Below are 24,529 nucleotides of genomic sequence, written 5' to 3'. Positions count from 1 at the left end.
TCCCTTCTAACTCCACAGTGCATTTTGTCAGTAATCCACCAATTTACACACACATACATTCTGTTACTATGTACATTTATACCTCAAGTTTCTTTTAAAATTTCAAGGCATATGATGATGGTCTCTCCATTTTTTAAATCTTCACAGCTGTCCAGTGAGATAGGTTAATCTGAGAGATCATGATTATATACAGCAAACTTCATGGAGGCTTGCAAGCTAGACTAATTATGAAGTGTACTAAAGAACAGGATCTCCTCGGTTCCCTCTCCATGTTTCTAAGATCATGTTAAGTACACACACATTCAGGTGAATTCTTTTAGGACTAGAGACTAAGATTCTACATCCCAAATCCTGAACTGCTATAGAAATCATAGCATGCCTACCTAATCCAAAGGAGTCAGGATGTGATACAAGGAATATCAGAGTCCCGGTAACCTATGGTTATACAATTCCTTTCGTGGCCTGTTGCCTCCCCCAAAATTAAGCTTCTTCCAAACTAAACGAGAACTAAGCTTCAGGCCTCCATCCTAAACCAGCTGGTTGGGAGCCAAAGCAACTCTCAACTGCCTTTCCTTGCAGATTTGTGCTTCTAAGCCTTCTCTTAATTTATGTGCTTACTATTTCAGGTGGGGGGGAGTCTGTTTGAGTAGAAAACAATACCCTAATCAAGGAACTACCAAGGAGAAAACCACACCCCCACCAACACTGGCAGGGCAAGCTCCTGTAGCTAAATGGAGCAAACCCCACACTTACTAGCACTGATGAAGTTACCTAGTCAGGTAATGAAACGTCTGCAAGCAAACAACCAAGCTCAGAGAGCACCAAGGACTCCATAAAATAACTTCAGCTTATCCCACTTACTGGAGAGAAATCATTAGCATAAAGTGGTTAATCACAAGTGGCTTCAACTTCTCAGCTCATTCTCCCAACGCCAGTTATCTATACTGGATTGTCCCAAGTAATGTGGTTGGGTTGGGTTCCACATGCCATTGTGCAAACCAAAGATTATGGCTTAACTTGTTGCATGAACTCAGCAAATGACAGCTAAGCACACCATGGTTTAATGTGCAAACTCAGAAACTCATGATCAGGCAAATAAAAGATACTGCTATAAAGTGAGCCTTGTAAATTGGCAGAGCAACTGAAGGGAATTCCTCGGCCCTTCTCTCCACAAGCTGCCTCTTCAATCTTTAAACAAATTGTTGCTCTAAGTAGAGCTGTTGGCTAAATCAGGTATCTTGGATTCTCTCCTTACATAACCCTAGTCATGGGTTTGCAAACTGAACTGCTTCCTGGAAGCCAATGAAGTCACTGTAAGTCCTTCAAAAAGTCTTGACTGCCCTCTACAGTTTAAAGAGCAGCATATTGTTACATGATTTCTGCTGGCCTGGGCAGCAGTTCAAAGAAACTCTCTGCTGTGGAAGTGCAGGACATTTGGTTGTAACAGCCTCAGTCTCTCCTCTGTGTTACTCTCCTCTACCTCAGGGGAAGCAGTTTGGGGCTCTGGTTCTGCCTCAGTCTCTGGGTGGAAAAGCTGTTCCTCTAGGAGGGCTCCTCCGATGCCATACTGTGTCTCATGGGCTGCCGTTTCTTCAGCAGATACATGAGGAAATCCTAGAACAAAATTTGCAAACCTGGAGAAAGGAGGAAGAGGAGGGATCACCAAGCAGAAGAAAGCAATATACAAAAAACAATGAGAGTCTCCCCCAAATTGCCAGCATTCCTGATGTCAATAACACTCATAGCAGTACTGGGTCTAGTTGAGAGGCCAATCAAATGTGGACAGCCAGCAGCAACTGCTAGTCTTTAATATTTGTCACTTGCCCTACTAGAGCTTTCTTTTACTATATTTTATTTATCAAATTTGTCACTGCCCATCTCCTTCCACCAGAGGGACTCTGGGCGGTTTACAACAAAGTAATCAATAAAACAATAAATACACAATATAATTAATATATAAAAATACGATATATAAAAATACAATTACAAGTAGACAATAAATATAAATAAAAATAAAATCCAAATGGCAGATGATCTAACTCAGTCCTTGCGTGCAACGAGCACTCTAGGGTCACGATTTTGTTTTTAAAAAAAGGATAAGCATTAACATCCCCCTGCTGTATATAGAACTGAAGTCGAGAAAGTAGTAAGCTTTCCCCAGGCCACTGAATGAATTCATAACTAAGAAAAATCTGAACTGGGCTCATAGCTCATTCTCTTAATCATTATGCTGCCTACCTCATCAAGCCACGCTGAAAGACTTGTTATGGCCACCCTTTGCAGGTTTTATATAAGAAGAAAGAAAAAGTGGTGGGAAAAGGGAGGGATGTCAAGAAGGAAAACAGTGGCCCAGCCCCACCTTCCTTTGATCTCACCCACAAAGGCATAAAATGTAGCCCTCCAGAGATGACTCCTGTGGAAGAGCAGCCCCCAATGGAAAATAAGCTTTTGCTATTTAAAACCCTAAATGAAGCTTTAAGATACAGAAAAGAACGTTGCAAGGAAAACAAATGCTCCTACTTTTGTGGGGACTGCAGTCTGACCACAGCTACCCAGGAGGGGAAAGTGGGATTCCTACAGAACATGCGCAGCTGCTCCAGCGCCTTCACAGTCTCTGTTTCTCCTTGTTCCCGATATTCATCATCTGTCAGATAACGGGTCTCCAATTTTTCTGGGTGGAAATACTGAGAAGCTTTTCTAAACCAGGCACAGAGAGAGAGAGAGAGAGAAAGGGGAAAAGGCACTTCAAATGTTGCAGCATGGATCTGAAACCCAAAGGGTGTGGAATACATTTTTTAAAAGAGTATCTTGAATCTGGCAGGCAGACTGTTGCCTCTTGACTACAGCATTCTGAACTGAAGATCCCTACCAAGGTAAAATAACCAAAGAATTACAGTCAAGGCAGTTTGAGTTTATTAGCTAGGCTGTTTGCTCCCGAGTAAATTCCAGTGACTCTGCTTTCTGAGCAAACATACAGAGGATTGTGCTGTAACACTTCACAATGGAGAAAGGTAAGAAGCGACTTTCTAACTCTGCCCCTTGGAATCAGGTCTCCTTCTTAGGGTTTCTCCAAGCACAGCCAAACTTGAGTTCTTGACAAGGTGCCAATTTTATATCCAAGCAGTTTTGCAGACCCTTTAATGAGATTCCAAACATAACTGAGTGTGATTAGAATTTAAAACGCTAAAAGAAAGTGCTCTTGATCATCCTTTTCCCCCCAGGTTCCTCAGTTTGTTGCTAAAAGCCCTAACATACAGATATCCTTATATCATTGTATTATTTAATGGGTGAACAGCTGTACCGCTTGAAGGCACTTGTATTTAGACACATACTGAATTATCTGGCAAATATAGCAGAACATCTGACTATATGTCTTCATCTGAAAGAATGATACAATTAAGTCTATCTGCATGTAGCGTCTACTATAGCGCTGATGCTAAAATGGGCTGAAGTGAAGGGTAGGAGGAGGAGTACAAATACTAGAATACAACTGCATGTCGGAAAAATCCCTAATAATGCTACCACTTCTGAAATGACATACAATATAGAGTAAGACTACAGCTGCATGCTTTCCAGACTACCTTTTCTCCATCCAAACACGGACATACACACTCTCTCTCTCTCTCACACGCACACATGTGCCAAAGTATTCCTGATTTCCATTCGAAGTACAACCTTTGAACACTGTGCAAATACAGCAAACTTATTTTCCAGAATTGATTCTTCTAGTATGGGGAGGAAGTACAGTAACATTCATAGTATCTTCTTTTAAAAGGGGGAAAAATTGAATCCAGAAGATGCCCAGCAAAGACTGCTGGAATTAGTGCCAATATCTCAGCTTTCTCTTTCTTCCTCCAGCAGAGATCCAACCATTTTGGCAAAGCATTTTCAGACAAACCTGGGACTCGCTATTACATTCCATGGGAAATGGCCCTAAGTGGAAGCAACCGCAGTTAATTTTTAATGTGAATCAGAACATTCATTCATTTATTTTTATCCACACTGAAATCAATTCTGGGCAAGGCTGTCTAACTGTGGTGTTACTCCATCACATACGTCATATGAGGCGAGAGAAAAGACTGAGATAGGATATCAGGGGTAAGAATCAATCCTTTCAAACAATAAATCCTACACTTTAAAATGTTTTCTGCATTTTTCTGCTCCTTTACCTGCATACAGCATTTTACCAACAGAGAGCAAAACAACCCATTTGAAGGTAACACACCTATTGGAACAACGCAAAGGCCACAGCCGACATACAGACTTTAAAACATTTTTAAAAGATACTGCCTCTGCCTCAGAACTGGAATCAAGCAACTCATCTTGGAAACTTGTGAAAGCAGCTGTACTTTAGACGTAACAGGGACACTGTCAAAATGAAGGCGTACTGAAAGACATACCAGGGACTTAATATAGCACCCGCCATTTGGGTAACTTTCTCTGGAAGCAACAAGCCCTATAATTATCATTATAAGCAAAGAATTCTCCAGAATGACACAGAATATTCCAGACAATGGCCCTTATTTCAGAAACAACAACAAACCATGTTTCTAGAGTCCTCTGCTCTTTTCAGACTCAAGAGAGGGAATATTTTAAATAACTTTTAAAAAAAAATATTATACTTGACTAACAGAAGAAAAACACAAATACAATAGCATCAACCATGCACAACATGGCATTTTGCAAAGGAAATGAATTCCTGAGAACGTTAAGATTTAAGTAGACAGGTTAGGACAGAGTGGCTATCCACAGCTCATTGCATCTTTTTCTATGTGCAATAAACTGAAAGGGATCTGCAGATGAATCGCATTAATGATCTGTAAGGAAGGCTGTGAATGTGGCCTCAGATCATTCTTAAGCTCCCTGGAATCATTGCTTTTAAGGCAATGCCAAGAATGACAAAACTGAAGCTTGGGTTTCACATAATGCTAAACCAGGGTTTTGTCTAACTACAGACTGCTTGAATCACTTCATGCATCACAGGTAATAAAGCAAACAGAAACCATGGTTACATATTCTGACTTGTTTTAATCATGCTTTATCATTAGGGCTGATCCCAGAACCCTAGTGCTTTCCTTGATTTTTGTGTTGCTGTCTAGGCCTCTTGCCAATCTACAGAGATCCCAAGGCAGGTGTCTAAACAGGCCCTGCTTCTCAGACCAACCTGTGCTTCCTTGAGGGAATGGGACGCAACCAAAGCAGGAAATTTTGCTTATCTTCAAAGAATGATTCTAGCTTCCTTAACCAAGCATAGTTAACATAAATCCTGCTTTGCATTCCATACAAACATAGCCAATTTATTTGTAGAGTGATATTAGCCAATTGTCAAAAAATATCATAGCCATCCACTAGGACAATTAACTTTTAGAAAAAGTGGCCTGATGCCAAAAATGACATCCTCAAGCACAAGTTGTTCTCTATACAGTGCAATGCTTAGTTTGAGAGGATGGCTGTAACTTTGCTTTGAATAGCTTACGGCTTACTGGGGAAGAAACAAACAACTTCTGGGACATTTTGACATGCACAAGCTCCACTACAGAGAGAAAACACAACACAACAATGTGTTTTTCACTGACAGTATAAAGTTGCCTGGAATGTGAGACTACATTGTACAATAACAGATGCTTCATCTAATTTTGGTAAGAATCTCATTCTGATTAAATACTTGAAAGGTTACTAACTTGCCAACACAGCAGAGTGCTTGAAGAGGATAATGCAGGATTTTTGTACAGAGCAAAGCAGTTATTACTGCATAGGCGACTTGTGGGATTGCAATGCCAAAATAAATTAAGATCAAGCCTTTCAGCTGCAACACCCACATCAAGAGGTTCATACTTTGCTCACTGCCGAGTGGTCCATGCTTCTTGCAAATAGCAAAACAGACTAATCCAACTGAGAGAATGTACCCTGAAAAACAAAATACCAAGCCATGAAAATATCAGCAGATAAAAAAGTGATACATTTACTTGGTTTCAGGCTTGCAACTAACCCCTCACTTGGGGCTAAATTGTGATAGTAACATTCACTTCTGGCAGGGATATTTAAGTTAGCTGGGAGCCAATTATTTCCTCTCCTGCTTTGTTTTTCTGTTTTCTATGTTCCATCCTTAAGCTGCGGTTATGCCATGCATGCCCATCTGAAGGGCAGGTGAGCTAATTACTCGAGAAATGTATTTGCCCAGCACTTTCAAAAAATGGTAGAATGTGAACAACATGGGTCTTTGCTTTTATACATGATTACAGCAGCAAGACGTTTAGATGCACAAAGATGGAAAGATCCACAAATCCCTACAGTGGAGGAATGGATGATTAAACTGATGGAGTTGGCCCAAATGGCCAAGTTAACAGCGTTTGTAAGAGAAAATACCATGTCTGGATTTGTCGCTATTTGGCAACCACTTTTAGACTATTTGCTTGTGTTAGAAAAAAATGAAGTTTTGATTTTGGGTTTTGATTAAATGGTTTGATTTGATAGAAATAATGTTACTAAGGTTTAACTAATGATAAGAGATTATATTTGTAAATGCAGTTATACCTGTATTGGAGGTCAGAAGTCACTTTGTTTTCTCCCTAACTCTGCACTTTTATAGTTTTTCTTTTTTCTTTAGTTCTGTACTCTATCTTTTCTATATTCTGTATTATTTTGTATTTTAACTATACTCTGAAAATCAATTAAGTTCTTTTTAAAAAAAGGGTAGAATGTGCTCATTTTCCAATAGCATCATTTGAAGTAACACTCAAGGACACACTTTTTTTTAACTTTCTGATTCAAGATTCCAGTAAAAAAGAGAATAATATATAAATTCACGAACCTCTAGGCATATTTACTGAGAGGTAAGTCTCATAATATTGGCTAAAGAGGACTTTAAAGCAGGAGTGTGCATAATTGCAGCTACATGGCAGGGGTCAAACAAGCCTATCTCTTACTCAGTTATTTAGTTCATGCATAAGGCCAATCTGGCACATAGGTATGTGAATCCACCCCTAATGGCTTAGTGTTATGAGCCAGCCAGGCCACTAAGGTAAAATAATAATAATAATAATAGTAATAATAATAAAAAATCCTGGTTTAGTGCTATGAACAAACACAACCAGCAATGACTAAATACTGAGTGATAATTTGTCATGTATTAAAAGCCACAACGTAAAGAGCATTTGTATCACTTCACATTATCCCACATGTAATATGCCTCAGCGCTTGAAGCCTCTGGACAGCATATTTTGCAGATGGAGGACTGCATCTGAAATGTCATCTTTCCCACCCAGGGAACAGACAGCTTTTTTACATCCAAATAATAAAAGGCTGCTGTGCCCCGGAGCCTCTGGGAAAAAAAATAAATTAAAATCTCTGTTTTTATTTATTTATTTATTTATTCATTCATTCATTCAATTTATATTGCAGCCCATCTCAAACCAGTGACTCTGGGTGGCTAACAACAATAAAAACAATCATACTATAAAACAACAAAAAATAAATAGAAATATAAATACAGCTGACAGATCTTAAAAGCCATGGTGTTAACATAACCATGAAATGGAGCCCTTCCCACACTTGGGGCCCCAGGCCTGGGCACAAAGCCAGGTCTTCAAGGCCTTCCAGAAAGTCAACAGGGTCGGGTTATCAGGTGGGAGAATGTTCCAGAGGGCAAACACCACAGCAGAAAAGGCGCATTTCCTGGTCCCTGCCAGCCGACATTCCTTGGCTGATGGGACCCGGAGCACGCCCATCCCATCCAGATTGGACAAGTAGAAATAACTGGGAAAAGACAGTCCCTAAGGTAACTTTTTCAAAGGTTCTCTAGAGTAGTCTTTCTGTCATTCAAATATAACCAAGTAAGATTCATCAGGGATGCATCCAAGGCTACTTATAATAGGAATGTCTAATGTGAATATAGTTAGTCTGAGTCTTCAGCCTTTGGGTGACAATGCACTTTATTTGACAAGCTTTCCATTTTAGGACTAAAGAGAGCTGTAACTGTAAAAGAGGAGTGTTCATTTTCGAAGTTTCTTATATTGTTATTAATTCTCATACCCAGTATATAATATGTCGAATTGTTCCACATCCATTTCAGTTTTTCTTTTGAAACATAAAACATATACAGAGAAGAGAACCAGCACGCACTCATTAAAATCCAGAAGGTACTTAGCTAGAAAGGAAAAGAAAAGAGGAATGATATTTGAATATGGTGCATGTTTGTCCATAAAGGTATACAAAATTGGGGTTAGTGAAATCGCCCAAGCTGAAGCAAGTCCAAACTGAGAAGCTCACAGTCAGAAAAGCTTAATGATAATCTCATTTTTGGAATTTAAAAGTCAACAGGGTCTTCTAGCAAAAGCCCAAGTATACCCCTTGACCTCAAGGGTACACATTTGCAGCACAATTGGCACAAACATTTGAAGTAAAATTAGGAAGGCTACACCATCACAACAGCACATACCTTTCCTCTGATGAACTGCTAACGGACACTGGGGAGGATTTTGTACACATACAAATACAGTATATGGATGGGAAGCTCTTATATTGCTGCTTGATAAAAACGTAGTAGAGCAACAGAAGGCCATAAAATATGACTTAGGGTCTAAATTTATACAGAGCAAAGGCAAGCAAAAAAACTGAACAAAACATGGCATTTTTAATACAGAATTTTAAGGACTGTTATTTCTTGCTATACCATTAGGAGCTTGAAATTTGTGTTTCACTGACATGGAAAGCAAAGTCAACCCTTCTGGTTTATGGTCAAAGATGAGAGTTATTGGGTTAGATCCAGCAAGAATTTTCAGTGATTCCTTCCTTTTACTGCAGCTCCCTATGTCTTCAGAAAAACTGCTCTGGAGGATCAAGGAACCTCTCGAACAATGGGAAGAGGTAGCACCAGGGAGCTCCTGAGGAAAGAAGGACTGCCAAAGATCAGTTATCGCCTTCCACCAGCAGAATGTTCTAAATAGACCTCTACTCCAGGAATACTTCCAGTAGAGAAAAAGAAGCTGGATCCAACCCTGTTTCCTTGAAAAAATCTGTTTTTAGAGACAGAAAATACCGTAATGCTTTGCCCACCCTGTTACCTATCTTATGATTTTGGGTGTCCCTCCCACAATGAAATCTTATCCAAAAATACAATACCCAGTTGACTCTGTCTCTATAGAAATTGTTGAATTCAAAACTATTTACCTCAAGTTGCAGTAATGTTAAGGTTTTATTCTTCTGCTTTACTAGTTAGTGATCATACTACTGGCTTGCTGCTGAATTATTTATTCCATGATAAGACCACTTCAGTTGCCTTTGATTCACCCACAGAACTAAAAGCTCAGTTAACACTGTTGTTGTTGTTTATTCGTTTAGTCGCTTCTGACTCTTCGTGACTTCATGGACCAGCCCATACCAGAGCTTCCTGTCGGTCATCAACACCCCCAGCTCCCCCAGGGACAGGTCTGTCACCTCTAGAATATCATCCATCCGCCTTGCCCTTGGTCGGCCCCTCTTCCTTTTGCCTTCCACTCTCCCTAGCATCAGCATCTTCTCCAGGGTGTCCTGTCTTCTCATTATGTGGCCAAAGTATTTCAGTTTTGCCTTTAATATCATTCCCTCAAGTGAGCAGTCTGGCTTTATTTCCTGGAGTATGGACTGGTTTGATCTTCTTGCAGCCCAAGGCACTCTCAGAATTTTCCTCCAACACCACAGTTCAAAAGCATCGATCTTCCTTCGCTCAACCTTCCTTATGGTCCAGCTCTCGCAGCCATATGTTACTACGGGGAACACCATTGCTTTAACTATGTGGACCTTTGTTGTCAGTGTGATGTCTCTGCTCTTAACTATTTTATCGAAATTTGTCATTAACACTGAGGAAGCATTAAATACTTCGCTGTCTTACTTTATATTAATGGTCATAAACCTACCTTGGGAATAAACCTTTTAAGCATCAAAACGAGGAAGACTAGAGGTGTGAGAATACCAAATGCTATCCCAGCACAATAATAGAAGGTATTACTTCTGTTTGGGAAGAACACATGAATGCTAGTAAATCTTTTGCACATGGAAAACAGGTTCAAGCAAGCAGAAAAGGAAAGATACAGCTTTATTTAAATTCTACAGACCACTTCATTTACTTAAACACTAACCCCTCTATCTTGCAGTTAACATACCATGAGAATGCCCTGCCCTCATATTGCCTGGATTCACACACTGTGTTAAGCTATAATGTGGTTGGTTCAGTTTTAGGTTATCTTGATGTGTAAATCCAGCCTTTCTGGTTTCTATACCATGGTTTATAGCTTAGTGTGATGGGTGAATTCAGTCATGGTTTGCTAAATACATCATGGCTAAGCCAGCTATTGCCAACTCCATCCAATTGTTTTTTTAAGGGCTTCATACATGTTACCTCATTTATTGTATAGTGGCTGTATATGCAAAACCTATCCATAGGGGTGTGTTCCAAGCCATGCAAAATTTGTTCTGTGGCTGGGGTTCTGGGCATGCCCAGAGAATAACCACTCCCTCAACCCTTTTCTGCTTCAATCAGTGTCAGAGAGTTAAGGGCAATGGAAGTTTTCATGACAGATACAGGACAGGACATCCAAGACAGATCTCCCTTCTCAAAGTACATGTTTCTCTTCCCATTCGGAGAAGGGTCTAAAACTTCTACAGCCCTGATGACACATTCCAGAGGCCATGGCGTTGCAGTTTTATAGTGCCATCCCATGCATGTTTACTCCGCCCCACTATAGTCACTCAATTTATTCCTCAGTATGTGTCTTTAGTTTATTTATTCCATTAACTTACTGATCACTGATTTAGACAGTATGTCTGAATAAATACACTCTTTAAAGATTGGAAGGAAAGGCGGCTCTACCCATGGTAACTTGCCTCAGGTCTTGCTGAAATCAATGTGATTTCTTAAGTTTGCAGACTTGCAGCCCATTTTTATTTTCAAAATTAGCAAGTTCATGTAAGTGACAGATTCCATAAAGCTAGCACTTACCTACTCAAGTTATAGGCAAAATGAAAAAGAAGTCCACCAGCAACAAATAAAAGAACGAGTTTGCTATCCAACACTGGAACAAAACAAAAAGATGGGAAATCCAAACTTGTTTCACTTATGTACTTATTTAATATGCACCCTTCTAATAATACAAAAATATTTTATAAATGGATTTCTCTTAATATTACTCACTGTTTTGTTCTACATTCACAGTGTAGAGCAATTTATTTGTTGGCTGGATCCTGAAACATGTTTTGCCAACATACTGGTCCACTGTTATGATAGTTTGATTAGACACACTAGGCTGCCAAATATTGTTAATCAGGCACTTCAAAAAATCAAAAAAATATTCTGAATTTTGGCAATCATGTTCATCCGGGATAGATACTACTTTAAATATTCCGGTGCTGTTTATTGACACCTGAAAAAAATTGTAATAATTCATAATTATATATTCAAACAATAAAAAGAACTATGAAATAAGTAACAATGGCACTTCTTCCATCATTAAAGTTTGGCTGTGTTTACATAACACTTTCAGTCAGGAATCCTGAGGCACACAGACACAGGCCATTTGCACAAGTAGGTGAACAAACTAGAAATAAATAGCTTATCACATTTGAACTTGGAACTCAGATCTGTTGCTCCAAAGTCAAGCAGAGCCTGCAAGCCATCAATAATTCCTGGCTTGATAACTTGCCTTGATTGTAAGCTACAAACTAAGACCTCAGGTTCCAATTAACACAAATTATTTATTCTGGTTTATTTACTCAGTCATATGAGTGGGAAGAAAAAGCAGGAGGCAAATACTGGATGTTTGTCTGAAAAGTCCTAAGACTGCTTTCCCAAAAATAACTCTACATGTAGTACCAGGACTTCTGTCAGATTCTGTGTAAGGCCACATGGTTTATTTAGAACAAGGATGAGTGTAGCTCTCCAGAACTACATCTATGATCCTAACGAGCATCAGTGCTGACAAGAGCCAATGAGAACTGGAGTTCAAGATCTGGAAGGCCATACATTAGCCATTCTCGATTTAGGAAGAATAGTTTCCATTTTTGCTTACAATAGGAAGTAAGCAACCTCATGGCAAAGATTTATGGAACTATAGTCCCAAATATCTGAGAGGCTCCAAACTGCTTACTCCTGACCTCTTAATCTTAATCTTAATTGACCTGACTTTTTAATCCAATGGCAGAAGTGAACATCGAACAAAAATCCCTTTGGTTAACAGACATTTATGTTTTCCAATATTTGACCAAAAGGTATTTACATAGAAAGCTCTCTAATGCTTTCCCGATGGGCACAAATATGCTTAGGCTGAGTTATTGGTCATTCTCTTACTTGACAAAACTGTGGGCACCTTTCCTCTTTGTGGCCCATCTAGGGATCCCTGAGAGATTTGTATTTGGAGAACACCTTGGGACCTAACTGAGCACAAAATTCATGTAGGCTTTTATTGTAGATACAATGCAATCCTCTGCAAATTTACTCTGAAGCAAACCTGTGTGTTTAGTTGCGACTTTTGTCAAGATTATATATTAGAGTTGCTTAAAGGATTCCTAAATTTCCATTGGAAATTGCCCAGTGAGTGGAGCTTATAGTTTCTGTAAGTTTACAGAAACAACTCTGTTTCTTCCAAAATCCTGGATTATAGATATTAGAGGTATTCTTGATTTTGTTGCAGAAATACCTATAATTATTTCAGTATACATAAAGTCTACTCTGTGGGTGTTTTGTGGGGTTTGGGTAGCACACAGACTTTGTTTGTTTCTTTGCAAAGGAGGCCACACCAAAGAGGTGTCTGAGAAATGCCACAAAAGCTTCAACACCCAACAGAAATGAAGGCATGCCACCTGGAGAGATGTCTTGATCTCTCCAGGGTTCTCCTATGCAACGTTCCATTTGACATTTTTTAATACTGCCACATAATCCCAAACCTTCAATACAATTTTTCATCATAAGTATTTCTTTTCTTTTTTTGCTGAGAAAAACCTTAGTCACTTTATTTATGAGTGTATCAACAGCATGACTATACCTGAATAGTGGACCAAGTATTTTGTAAGTGTATTGCTCCATTTGGAATATAGCAGAAACAAGCTGATTCTGAACTATGCATTATCTTTGTTGCCTTCAACAGTTCACAGTTACCATCTACACAGAAAGGAAAAGAGTTAATCACAGCATCATGAGATATATGCAATTTGTCTTTCCGCTATTTATATTTACAACTGCAGTCACAAAACAAATCAAGCTGTCACATTGAAATATGCCTGCCTTCTATGCCTTTCCCTGTGGCCTGCTTTGATGGATTTGGTGTATCAGCCCTGCAATCCACCACTACAATCCCCAATTCTTCCTATGGAAAACACACCCCATATATACCTGGGGCTATTGTTGTCCCATCTGCAACAGTTTGGTGGCATAACTTTCTTGCTTGCTCCCTCTTTACTCTAAGCCTGTGTTTCTCAACCTTAGCAACTTTAAGATGTGTGGACTTCAACTCCCAGAATTCCCCAGCCAGCCAGTCCACACATCTTAAAAGTTGCCAGGATTGAGAAAAACTGCTCTAAGCAATCCGAGCCAGAGATTTCATACACTAGTTTGCAAACGTGTGTGCGGTCCTAGCACACCTTCTGCCTTCCTAACAACCAAGACAGACAGGGGCTCCGCTGCTAGGCGCTGCCATCTGACCCGTCTGGAGCGCCAAAGGGCAGGCAGGCGAACGGGTTGGCAAACTGGTGCCGTCCAAATATTTCGGGGAAACAGCGGCAAGGGACTATTAGGGGGAGAAGCCCGAAAGAACCGACAGGCAACTGACCGCTTGCCCTTGCAGGACTCAGAAGTCGCTGTTTCCAATGGCAACCGCTGGCTAGTATAACTGATTTCAGATGGCATCTTCGAGCCAGTTACCTGCTAATAAAGTCAAAGCTTTGTCACCCCTCACGGCCTGGATTAGCGCTATGGCGAGCAGTTGCCGTAGGAGAACTGCCAAAGACTGTCCCCGAAGTTGCACAAACAGGCGGGAGCCTTGTGAATCCCTGCGCGGAGACATTTTCCCCACGCGCCGCCGGCAACTGTTTGAACGAAACAGCTCCTTCGAGGAGGAAGGCGCGGGAGTCGAGCTTCGATGCGTGCTGCGAGGAAGCCTGGACGGCCAGGACCGGCAATCGGGATCGGCTAGTTGGGGCTGGAGGAGGAGGAGAATTAGAACCTGCCCAGCTCCGCGCGGAGCGAGGAGGCGGTCCGATCAGGCGCGCGCTGGAGTCAGAAGCCGGGGTCGCGGTGCAGGTGGGAGGGAGCGCGCTGGAGAAGGAAGCGCCGCCGCGTATGTTGAAAGGCAGGGGCTAGCTCGGAAGGACACCCACCGCCGGTGTCTCTTTGCAGCTCAGAAAAGGTGGATGCCTCCTTCCTTCCTCGGTTCTTAGGCCTCGGTTCTCATCCCCGCCGCTGCCTGTCTCACGATGGTCTGAAATAACCCTCTTTATTGCACTGCCACTTCTCACGCCAGCTAAATGTCCGCATGTTTTGGAAAAAAAGTCATTTAATATGAATTGGATTTTGTTGGGAAGTTGCTGATTGGATTTTAATGGCTTTTATGTTGGTTTATTTTGTATTGTCCAGAATCTTAGGAATCGGTGGTATTAAAATGGTATAAATAAATAGTGGTGGGAAAGGTGCAAAACGTTTGTGTCTTTTCTGTTACTTTCACTCATTTATGTATTTATATTTCAAATTTCGTCACCTCCCATCTCCCTCAAAAGAGGGACTCTGGGTGGTTTATGCACGTGATGCTGTAAAGATTCCTTGTGACCCAGCATTGGAAAGTACTTTACTGAGTCAGTCCAGTTTATCTAAAACTGAAATAAAGTTTGTTTTTCTTTGGAGGATTGAAACTCCCTTATGTGAAGATCTTTAGTGGTTGCCAATCTGTACTCATACTGTCAATTAATAAAACTATTAGTAATATTAAGTAGTAATTAAAACAACAGGAATTTGTGTTCAGCAATGAAAATATCCAGCCACTATCTATCTGTTGGTCTGCCCATCAACCCAAGCTAAGGATGGTTGGTTTGGAATATGAGCTAAGTACCTGCCACTACAGACACACACACTTCCCCCCTCCCCAGGAATCAATATAGGGAAGCTTTTAACAAAGTGCAAATTAAATAAAGAGGAAAGATCAGAGAAGACAATAAGAAATGAGGAAGAAAGCAGTAGCTGCCCCTATTCAGGTTCAACACCAAGAGCTGAATCTACATATGCCATGGTGTCTAATGTTAATAACACTTAATGACACTAGATTGTATGTGTATTCACAGATGCATATCACAGATGATCAGAAATAATCTGAAAATGCCTGCACACCTGCAGCAAAGTATGATTTCAAGAAAAATTCAAAGGGGCCAGGCTGTTTTTCATTATTAAGAGTTAAGTCAGTATTTATCATGGCTTAGTAACTCCACTCACTTGAAAGGAGCAATCTGTAGCTATTGTACAATTTTCCCACAGCCTGTTCATTTTCGGAAACTGCCTTCATCATCCAAAGTTCAAGGAATCATATTTCAAATGCTTGGCACAGAACCCCTCATACAGGTGCAGCTAAATTCATATCCACCAGGAATAAAACAGGCAAGGTCTGTGGGTGCTGGGAAACATCTAAATAATGAAAATCATTAACATATTCAATATTGTCTGCTATTTTATGACATACAACATTGCCTTACACAGAAAAAGCAGTACAATTGGAAATGTACAAAACTTCCATGAGTTTCATACTGAAGGAAGAGATATTAGGGAAACATTTGGAAAATTCTTCAATTAGTGCTATATATCACTCCAAATGGAAAATGAACTGCTCAAGCAGCATGAAGAAGCCATTGGTGAAGATACAGTTTTATGGTCAACGTTTCAGTTAGTGCTCATAAAACTGTTGATGTATCTTGAAAGGAGCAATGGTCACTTTTGCTCAATTTTGCTCATACAGCTGATTGTGAAATAGTTACTCAAGAGGAGCTCCTTGGCTTTATAACACTAACTTGGATGCTACTTCCATTGCCAATACAGTTATTGACGAGTGTGTACAATTGGCTGAACTCTAAAAAAATTACATGGCTTAGGAAGTGACGAGTGCTCTAGGAAAATAATGTGATGTGCAAGCTAATTGAAAGAGCAGGTAGGTCTTATTTCAACTGTGCTATTACTATGTGAAATACATTAGGTTGCAAAATACAAGTGCACCCCCAAGTTTTTTCAACAACTTTGACAAGATTTTTAATCAGTTAAGCATACTGGCCATTAGAGTTTCTCAGTGAAACACACCAGAATGCATATCAGTTGCAATCTGCTTGGAGTACACAAGCTTTCTTTTTTCTGTCTTATAACTTCAGCCTATCTGAAATGTTGGAATTGGGACTCAAGCTCTGCAGACTATTCAGCTTGATATTATGAAAGCATTTAATCACGTCCAGGACCCCTAAGCATCTTTCACAGCCACAGAGAAAAAGGAGGAGGAGCATTTCAAGGAAATTCTTTCAGATGTTCAAGAATTAGCAGACAAGTTGGGCATTGATTCAGTATTCCCAGATACATGGCTGGGAAACATACTTCTCAAATTTTGTCAGGTCAACTATGATAAGGGACGATAAGGGATGGGTTATGGGAAGAAGATGCATGTAACCTTACGGGGGGGGTGAAGAGTTACTAACTTTGCACTTGTGATGAAGATTGGAAGTCACTCCTTTAAATATTTCTTTTCTCTTTTTCTTATTTTTTTCCTTTCTCATTTCTCTCTCGCTCTTTCTTTTTCTTGCATTTTCTATTCTGTCTTTCTTTTTTCTTTTCTTTTCTGAGTTTAGTTTGTATTGTTTTTTATTATTGTCTTTTTAAATTTTTAAATCTCCGCAAAGGATCGTTACCTTGTCGTGGTGCTGGAGCTTGAGCACCTCAATGATGCCATGAGCTAAACCGTGAAGGGCCACCCAAGACGGGAAGGTCATGACAGAGAGGTCAGACTAAATGCGATCCCTGGGGAAGGTAATGGCAACCCACCCCAGTATTCTTGCCGTGAAAACTAAATGGATCAGTACAACCAGAGATATGTCGGTATACCATCGGAAGATGAGACCCCCAGGTCGGAAGATGGTCAAAATGCTACTGGGGAGGAACAGAGGATGAGCTCAACTAGCCCCAGTCGTGATGACGCAGCTAGCTCAAAGCCGAAAGGACGGTTAGCGGCCGACGGTGCTGGTGGTGAACGGCGAATCCGATGTTCTAAGGATCAACACACCATTGGAACCTGGAATGTAAGATCTATGAGCCAGGGCAAATTGGATGTAGTTATTGGTGAGATGTCAAGATTAAAGATAGACATTCTGGGCGTCAGTGAACTGAAATGGACTGGAATGGGCCACTTCACATCAAATGACCACCAGATCTACTACTGTGGACAAGAGGACCACAGAAGAAATGGAGTAGCCTTCATAATTAATAGTAAAGTGGCTAAAGCAGTGCTTGGATACAACCCAAAAAACGACAGAATGATCTCAATTCGAATTCAGGGCAAGCCATCTAACATCACAGTGATCCAAATATACGCCCCAACCACAAATGCTGAAGAAGCTGAAGTAGAGCGGTTCTATGAGGATCTGCAGCACCTACTGGACAACACGCCTAAAAGAGATGTTATTTTCATCACAGGAGACTGGAATGCTAAGGTGGGCAGTCAAATGACACCTCGAATTACAGGTAAGTATGGCCTGGGAGAACAAAACGAAGCAGGACATAGGCTAATAGAATTTTGCCAAGACAATTCACTCTGCATAACAAACACTCTCTTCCAACAACCTAAGAGACGGCTTTACACATGGACTTCACCAGATGGACAACACCGAAATCAGATTGATTACATCCTTTGCAGCCAAAGGTGGCGGACATCTGTACAGTCGGTAAAAACTAGGCCTGGAGCTGACTGTAGTTCAGACCATGAACTACTTCTTGCACAATTTAGGATCAGACTAAAGAGATTAGGGAAGACCCACAGATCAGCTAGATATGAGCTCATTAATATTCCTAAGGAATATGCAGTGGAGGTGAAGAATAGATTTAAGGGACTGGACTTAGTAGATAGGGTCCCAGAAGAACTCTGGACAGAAGTCTGCAACATTGTTCAAGAGGCGGCAACAAAATACATCCCAAAGAAAGAGAAAACCAAGAAGGTAAAATGGCTGTCTGCTGAGACACTAGAAGTAGCCCAAGAAAGAAGGAAAGCAAAAGGCAACAGCGATAGGGGGAGATATGCCCAATTAAATGCAAAATTCCAGAGGTTAGCCAGAAGAGATAAGGAATTATTTTTAAACAAGCAATGCGCGGAAGTGGAAGAAGACAATAGAATAGGAAGGACAAGAGACCTCTTCCAGAAAATTAGAAACATTGGAGGTAAATTCCAGGCAAAAATGGGTATGATCAAAAACAAAGATGGCAAGGACCTAACAGAAGAAGAAGAGATCAAGAAAAGGTGGCAAGAATATACAGAAGACCTGTATAGGAAGGATAAGAATATCGGGGATAGCTTTGACGGTGTGGTCAGTGAGCTAGAGCCAGACATCCTGAAGAGTGAGGTTGAGTGGGCCTTAAGAAGCATTGCTAATAACAAGGCAGCAGGAGAAGACGGCATCCCAGCTGAACTGTTCAAAATCTTGCAAGATGATGCTGTCAAGGTAATGCATGCTATATGCCAGCAAATTTGGAAAACACAAGAATGGCCATCAGATTGGAAAAAATCAACTTATATCCCCATACCAAAAAAGGGAAACACTAAAGAATGTTCAAACTATCGAACAGTGGCACTCATTTCACATGCCAGTAAGGTAATGCTCAAGATCCTGCAAGGTAGACTTCAGCAGTTCATGGAGCGAGAATTGCCAGATGTACAGGCTGGGTTTAGAAAAGGCAGAGGAACTAGAGACCAAATTGCCAATATCCGCTGGATAATGGAAAAAGCCAGGGAGTTTCAGAAAAATATCTATTTCTGTTTTATTGACTATTCTAAAGCCTTTGACTGTGTGGACCATAACAAATTGTGGCAAGTTCTTAGTGGTATGGGGATACCGAGTCATCTTGTATGCCTCCTGAAGAATCTGTATAACAACCAAGTAGCAACAGTAAGAACAGACCACGGAACAACGGACTGGTTTAAGATTGGGAAAGGAGTACGGCAGGGCTGTATACTCTCACCCTACCTATTCAACTTGTATGCAGAACACATCATGCGACAAGCTGGTCTTGAGGAATCCAAGGCTGGAGTTAAAATCTCTGGAAGAAACATTAACAATCTCAGATATGCAGATGATACCACTTTGATGGCTGAAAGTGAAGAGGAATTGAGGAGCCTTATGATGAAGGTGAAAGAAGAAAGTGCAAAAGCTGGCTTGCAGCTAAACCTCAAAAAAACCAAGATTATGGCAACCAGCTTGATTGATAACTGGCAAATAGAGGGAGAAAATGTAGAAGCAGTGAAAGACTTTGTATTCCTAGGTGCAAAGATTACTGCAGATGCTGACTGCAGTCAGGAAATCAGAAGACGCTTAATCCTTGGGAGAAGAGCAATGACAAATCTCGATAAAATAGTTAAGAGCAGAGACATCACACTGACAACAAAGGCCCGCATAGTTAAAGCAATGGTGTTCCCTGTAGTAACATATGGCTGCGAGAGCTGGACCATAAGGAAGGCTGAGCGAAGGAAGATCGATGCTTTTGAACTGTGGTGTTGGAGGAAAATTCTGAGAGTGCCTTGGACTGCAAGAAGATCAAACCAGTCCATCCTCCAGGAAATAAAGCCAGACTGCTCACTTGAGGGAATGATATTAAAGGCAAAACTGAAATACTTTGGCCACATAATGAGAAGACAGGACACCCTGGAGAAGATGCTGATGCTAGGGAGAGTGGAAGGCAAAAGGAAGAGGGGCCGACCAAGGGCAAGATGGATGGATGATATTCTAGAGGTGACGGACTCGTCCCTGGGGGAGCTGGGGATGTTAACGACCGACAGGAAGCTCTGGCGTGGGCTGGTCCATGAAGTCACGAAGAGTCGGAAGCGACTAAACGAATAAACAACAACAAAATTTTTAAATAAAAATTATTAAAACAAACAAACAAACAAATGATACGATATGATGGAATATGATACCCAATGTTACCATCCCCCCATTCCCAGAAACAAGCTTGTACGTGCCTGGCTGGCCCACTCTCACTCTTTCAGTTCTTTTGGGCAGGGCATATGACAATAACTGCTGTAAGCCTTTGGCTCCTAGCCCAACCCCCCTGGCTGCATAAACTGCTTTAACTTTGGGAAGACTGGATTCTCATCACTGGGGGATGATGAGGTCTGGCAGTTTGGATGTTGGGTTGTGAAATTCAGGTTCAGTTCCATATTTGACTGTGGAACTCACTGAATGACTGAGACAGATACTGAGTTCACATACTGTAACAGCTAAGCTGTGGCTTGCTTTTTTTGTGTGCCTCCAAGTCAGCCTTGACTTCTAGCAACTACATGGATGAGTCCACAGTTTTCTGGACAATGTTTTCAGAAGTGTTTGCCCTTGCCTTCTTCCTAGGGCTGAGAAAGAGTGACTGGCCCAGCTGGCTTCTATACTTAAGGTAGGCTTAGAACACACTGTTTCCTGGTTTCTGATTCAGTTCCTTTAACCATGTTTTGTTCTATTAGATAACTATAGTTGGCTAGGTTTGCACAACTCTGGGAGGTATAAACCATGGGCTGTCAGCCACAGCATCTGGCACTACACATGATAAGCTATAGTGTGATTGGAAGCTTAATGTGTTATACTGTATGAACCCAGCAAACTGCATTCTGCCATTGTCAAGCATAGTGGCTGTGAGGTTTCACATAACATGCTCAGCTACAAGGCTCCATGAGTGTGCATTGGCATCATTTTACCCCCTTTCTGCATATGCACCAAGCCCAACTCTTTAACTGAGACTATAGCTTATTGTGTCACGCAGACCCCCAACTCCCTGCATCTTGGCTCATTATAAACTAGGTGCTGTATCTGACGTTGTGGTAAGGTATAGCACCTTGTTTCTGATAAGCCAGGATGGTGGCCATTTTGGGCCTTCACAACATGGTAAATCTGAAAAAACAGTTAAAGAGCCAAATTCAGAGGGAAGGAAATTGAAATTATGGTATGGTGCACTTGAGGTTTTTAAGTGAGCATTTGATGTCATGGACTGGGATCACACAACATGCAGAGCTTGGGTTTCCTTAACAATAATTTGCTTAATGAGCCACTATTGTCCAGTTTCACATAACATGGCTGGGTTGACATACCTGCCGAGTCAGAAGTCATTATGGCTTAACTTGATGCTTGAAGCTATCCGTTATCTCGACCTTCAACCCAAAGTAGATTTAGTAATGTTGACTGCTCCTTTTGGTGGAAAAAGCTTCTTTGCTACCCTAAATTCTTCTATGCATCTGATCTGCGTAAAGCATAATGGTGTACATTATATGAGTCAGGCAATAACTTATTCCCCAAATATTCAAGTTGTTTTTCTGTCTTCTCACACTCACAAATTTGGTTGGTGAAATTGTTTCTTCACCTCTCTATCTGTAATGCTTTTAGTTGATAATGTTCCCATCTCTCTCTTACTCTCAAAACAGACCTGTGAAACAGCAGATTATATTGGTTTTGCTTCCAAAATTGGGGCCCAAAATAGTACGAGAGATTTGCTTTAGAAATTCCCCTCTTTGGTAAACCTTGCTTTGCTTTTGAATGATTGACAAACAACAAAGCCTGATTATGTCTACAATGTCCTGGAACTATCCTTAAATATTTGAATGGAGGACATATCCTGTTCAGCATTTTACATATATACATATGTAAAAGCCCATTGGTATTTAACAGACATTCCACTTTAATGGACACCCCTTCCCCCCCCCCCCCCGTTAATCCATTAAATTAAGGGTTTACTGTAATCTGAATTACCTTTGGGGATCTTTCCCTGTAAATGCAGTAGCCCTGCTCTTCCTCACTGTGATGTCCTTGAAAATAAGGAGAGATGTCCAACTGATCTTGTGCTGCTTTTTTGCACATCTGTGTATTTCTCAGTTTCCCTGTCCCTTTCCCCTTGAATTAAGAGAACTGATTGTCCAACAGATAGCCAGTTTCAGTTCTCTCACTCTGTAAGTTCTAGCTAGTAGCACAACCATTAAAGAAGAACCATTGCTTCTATCTTCTCTGGGGCTACTGTACCGTATTTCTCTCCCGCTGGCTTTCTTTTTTTCTTACTTTTGATTAGTTTAACTTGGAAGCTGCCCAAATGGAGTGTCAGCCAAGGGATAGGCAAACCAGGCTAGACAAACTCAAGCAGAGCCCTGCCAGACCCTCCCCTGTCATGCTTCCTTGTTCCATTGTTAGGTATTTCCCCAACTGGCTAATGACCTGTTGAAGGAAGATGTTGAAGCAAAGCCAGAGGAGCAAGTCAATCACCATGCCTATACTGTTTGGCACGTTCACAAATCAGGACGGTGTCCTTCTGCAATGGCTTGGAACAGATTCGACAGAGGCAGAATAGGGACTTGCAATGGGGACAGTGACTTTTATGCCAACATGGTTTTGTTCTGTCTCAGGGTGAATTGGATGGCACTTTAACTCAATAGTGGACAAAAATGCCAGGGATGCAAAAATTCAGAATGATGACAATTGTGCTTTGGATGAATGCAAATAAGCACAAGGCCCTCATCAATTCGATACACTCAGCAGTGCAGAATTAATTTACTCTATAAACCAAGCCTTGGTAGAGCTTCTCTAAAATGGAGACACTGAATGTCTAAATAATAAATGTTAGAAAGTTTATAAGACAGAGTGTTCCAACAAATTGACTGAGGAAGATTAATCAGTGTGACATAAACTATACCTGCATGGATATTATAGATATAATCTTGCCAAGTTGTGGCCTTTTATAAGATTGGAGTAATTTCACCATTGTTGATGGCAAATTGTGGATCTATGAATGAGGTACCTGAAGGATATCTGTACAGGGAAAGTCGCATGAAATGATGATAAATATGTGAAGCCAACCTGTATTTTTGCCTTTGGCCATCTCTCTGAAGAGTGCAATGGGGGAGCCTCAGCATCGTTCCTCCATGATCAGCTGAGGGTGATCAAGAGCTTTTTGCTAAATGTGCAATTATAAAATGGCAAAAACATGACTCCCCTGAGCTTTTATATGCTGTATAATTTTTTTTTTAAACCTTCTAATGAGTAAATGGTTGGACATATCTAGATTTGATACTGCCACACAAAAAAATAATGCTTATTTTAGGATGTGTTGAATGAAAGCTGGCTTTATGGACAGTAAAAATGTTCTGCTGCTGACAAAGCCAGGTCAGAATCACAGAGAAGAGACAAGCTTTGCTTTTTATTATTTTTTAAAATTGTGCAGTTATTCATTTTTGGCTCTTTAGTTTCTCTTGCATTATGGACCAACTCTACTGGATAGATTTCAGAACACCAGCCAGCTTGAACCAAATTGCTTTAGAAGGCTGGATTCTTATAGCTGACACTGTACAGTGGTTGGAACATCAACTAGGGATTGTCCTCTTGTTCAGCATATTCACTTTGTAGCAACATCTGTATTCCTGCAGCTGTGAGAGAAGCAATGATGTTGTAGCATCAGAGAGTAGCATCTTTGTTCTGAGTCTCTCAGCGGTTTTGATTTGATTCTCCAATTTTCAGCCTTCTTCAGTTGACTGGAACTTTATATCAAGGTGGGGTTTAATGGATCCTGAGAAGCTTGCCTTACCTTTCAGCATCTGCCCACTAATCAGCTTTCCACTTCCTGTTAGGTTTGTTACTGGTGGTAACAACAGAATAATGGAGCAGTGCTAGGGCTATGAGATCTAAGCTGCAAAAATCTATTTGACCATCAGATGGCAGTAAAGCAATACAGAAAACCGAAACTCTGCAGGAACTTCTTTGCAGAAAAATGTAGTTCATTGCTGCCATCTGGTTGTCATCCTGATTATTTTCAGCCCAAATCTTGTAGTTCTGCTAATGCCCAGGTAGCTGCCCTATTTTATCAAGCTCTAGTTGCAGCCAAACAGCTGCTTGCAGATGACCTATTACAACCACCAGGTAAACCTGTGTTCTTGTGAATGTGGGGCTGGTGGGTATAGCAGAGGCACCCTGTGTGTGTGGGGCGGTGGGGGGAGTGTTGAGGGAAGGGAGGCTTGGTTTGCCCTGCTGCCAAGGTTCACATATTCAGGCAAATCCAATAGGAGAAGTACTTACACTGGGCCAATTGCATTAGGCCACTTTCATCAGCAATAAAATTGCTTCCGGACTCTATTCAGGAAACAATGACGGCTGCTGAAAGGATGTTTAAAAGGAAATGAGAGACATTCACAGATGAAAGTTTCTTAATGGCTGTTAATCATAATGGTGATATATTGCCTCCAGTTTCTGAGGCAGGGCATCTCACAATTCCAAACGCTTGGGGGAGTGAGCTGGCAGATGCTTTTGACTGATGGAGTTCCAC

The 24,529-nt window shown here is 40.9% G+C and overlaps 1 protein-coding gene across 1 annotated transcript; it reads right to left on the bottom strand.

Moving 5' to 3' along the window:
* Positions 1-631: 631 nt before the first annotated feature.
* NEMP2 (nuclear envelope integral membrane protein 2) lies at positions 632-14,103 on the bottom strand. The gene is made up of 9 exons (XM_063318064.1): positions 13,889-14,103; positions 13,014-13,129; positions 11,168-11,396; positions 10,976-11,048; positions 9,894-9,987; positions 8,032-8,146; positions 5,682-5,907; positions 2,521-2,697; positions 632-1,634 (listed from the first exon to the last, which is right to left on the bottom strand). Exons 1-9 carry the CDS (start codon positions 14,028-14,030, stop codon positions 1,400-1,402), a joined length of 1,407 nt encoding a protein of 468 aa, XP_063174134.1. The 5' UTR covers positions 14,031-14,103; the 3' UTR covers positions 632-1,399.
* Positions 14,104-24,529: the final 10,426 nt, after the last annotated feature.

Source organism: Candoia aspera, chromosome 1, assembly GCF_035149785.1.
Source record: "Candoia aspera isolate rCanAsp1 chromosome 1, rCanAsp1.hap2, whole genome shotgun sequence".
Classification (NCBI taxonomy): Eukaryota; Metazoa; Chordata; class Lepidosauria; order Squamata; family Boidae; genus Candoia; species Candoia aspera.
Note: the sequence above shows the minus strand (reverse complement) of the source record. Positions and strands in the feature narration are given on the sequence as shown.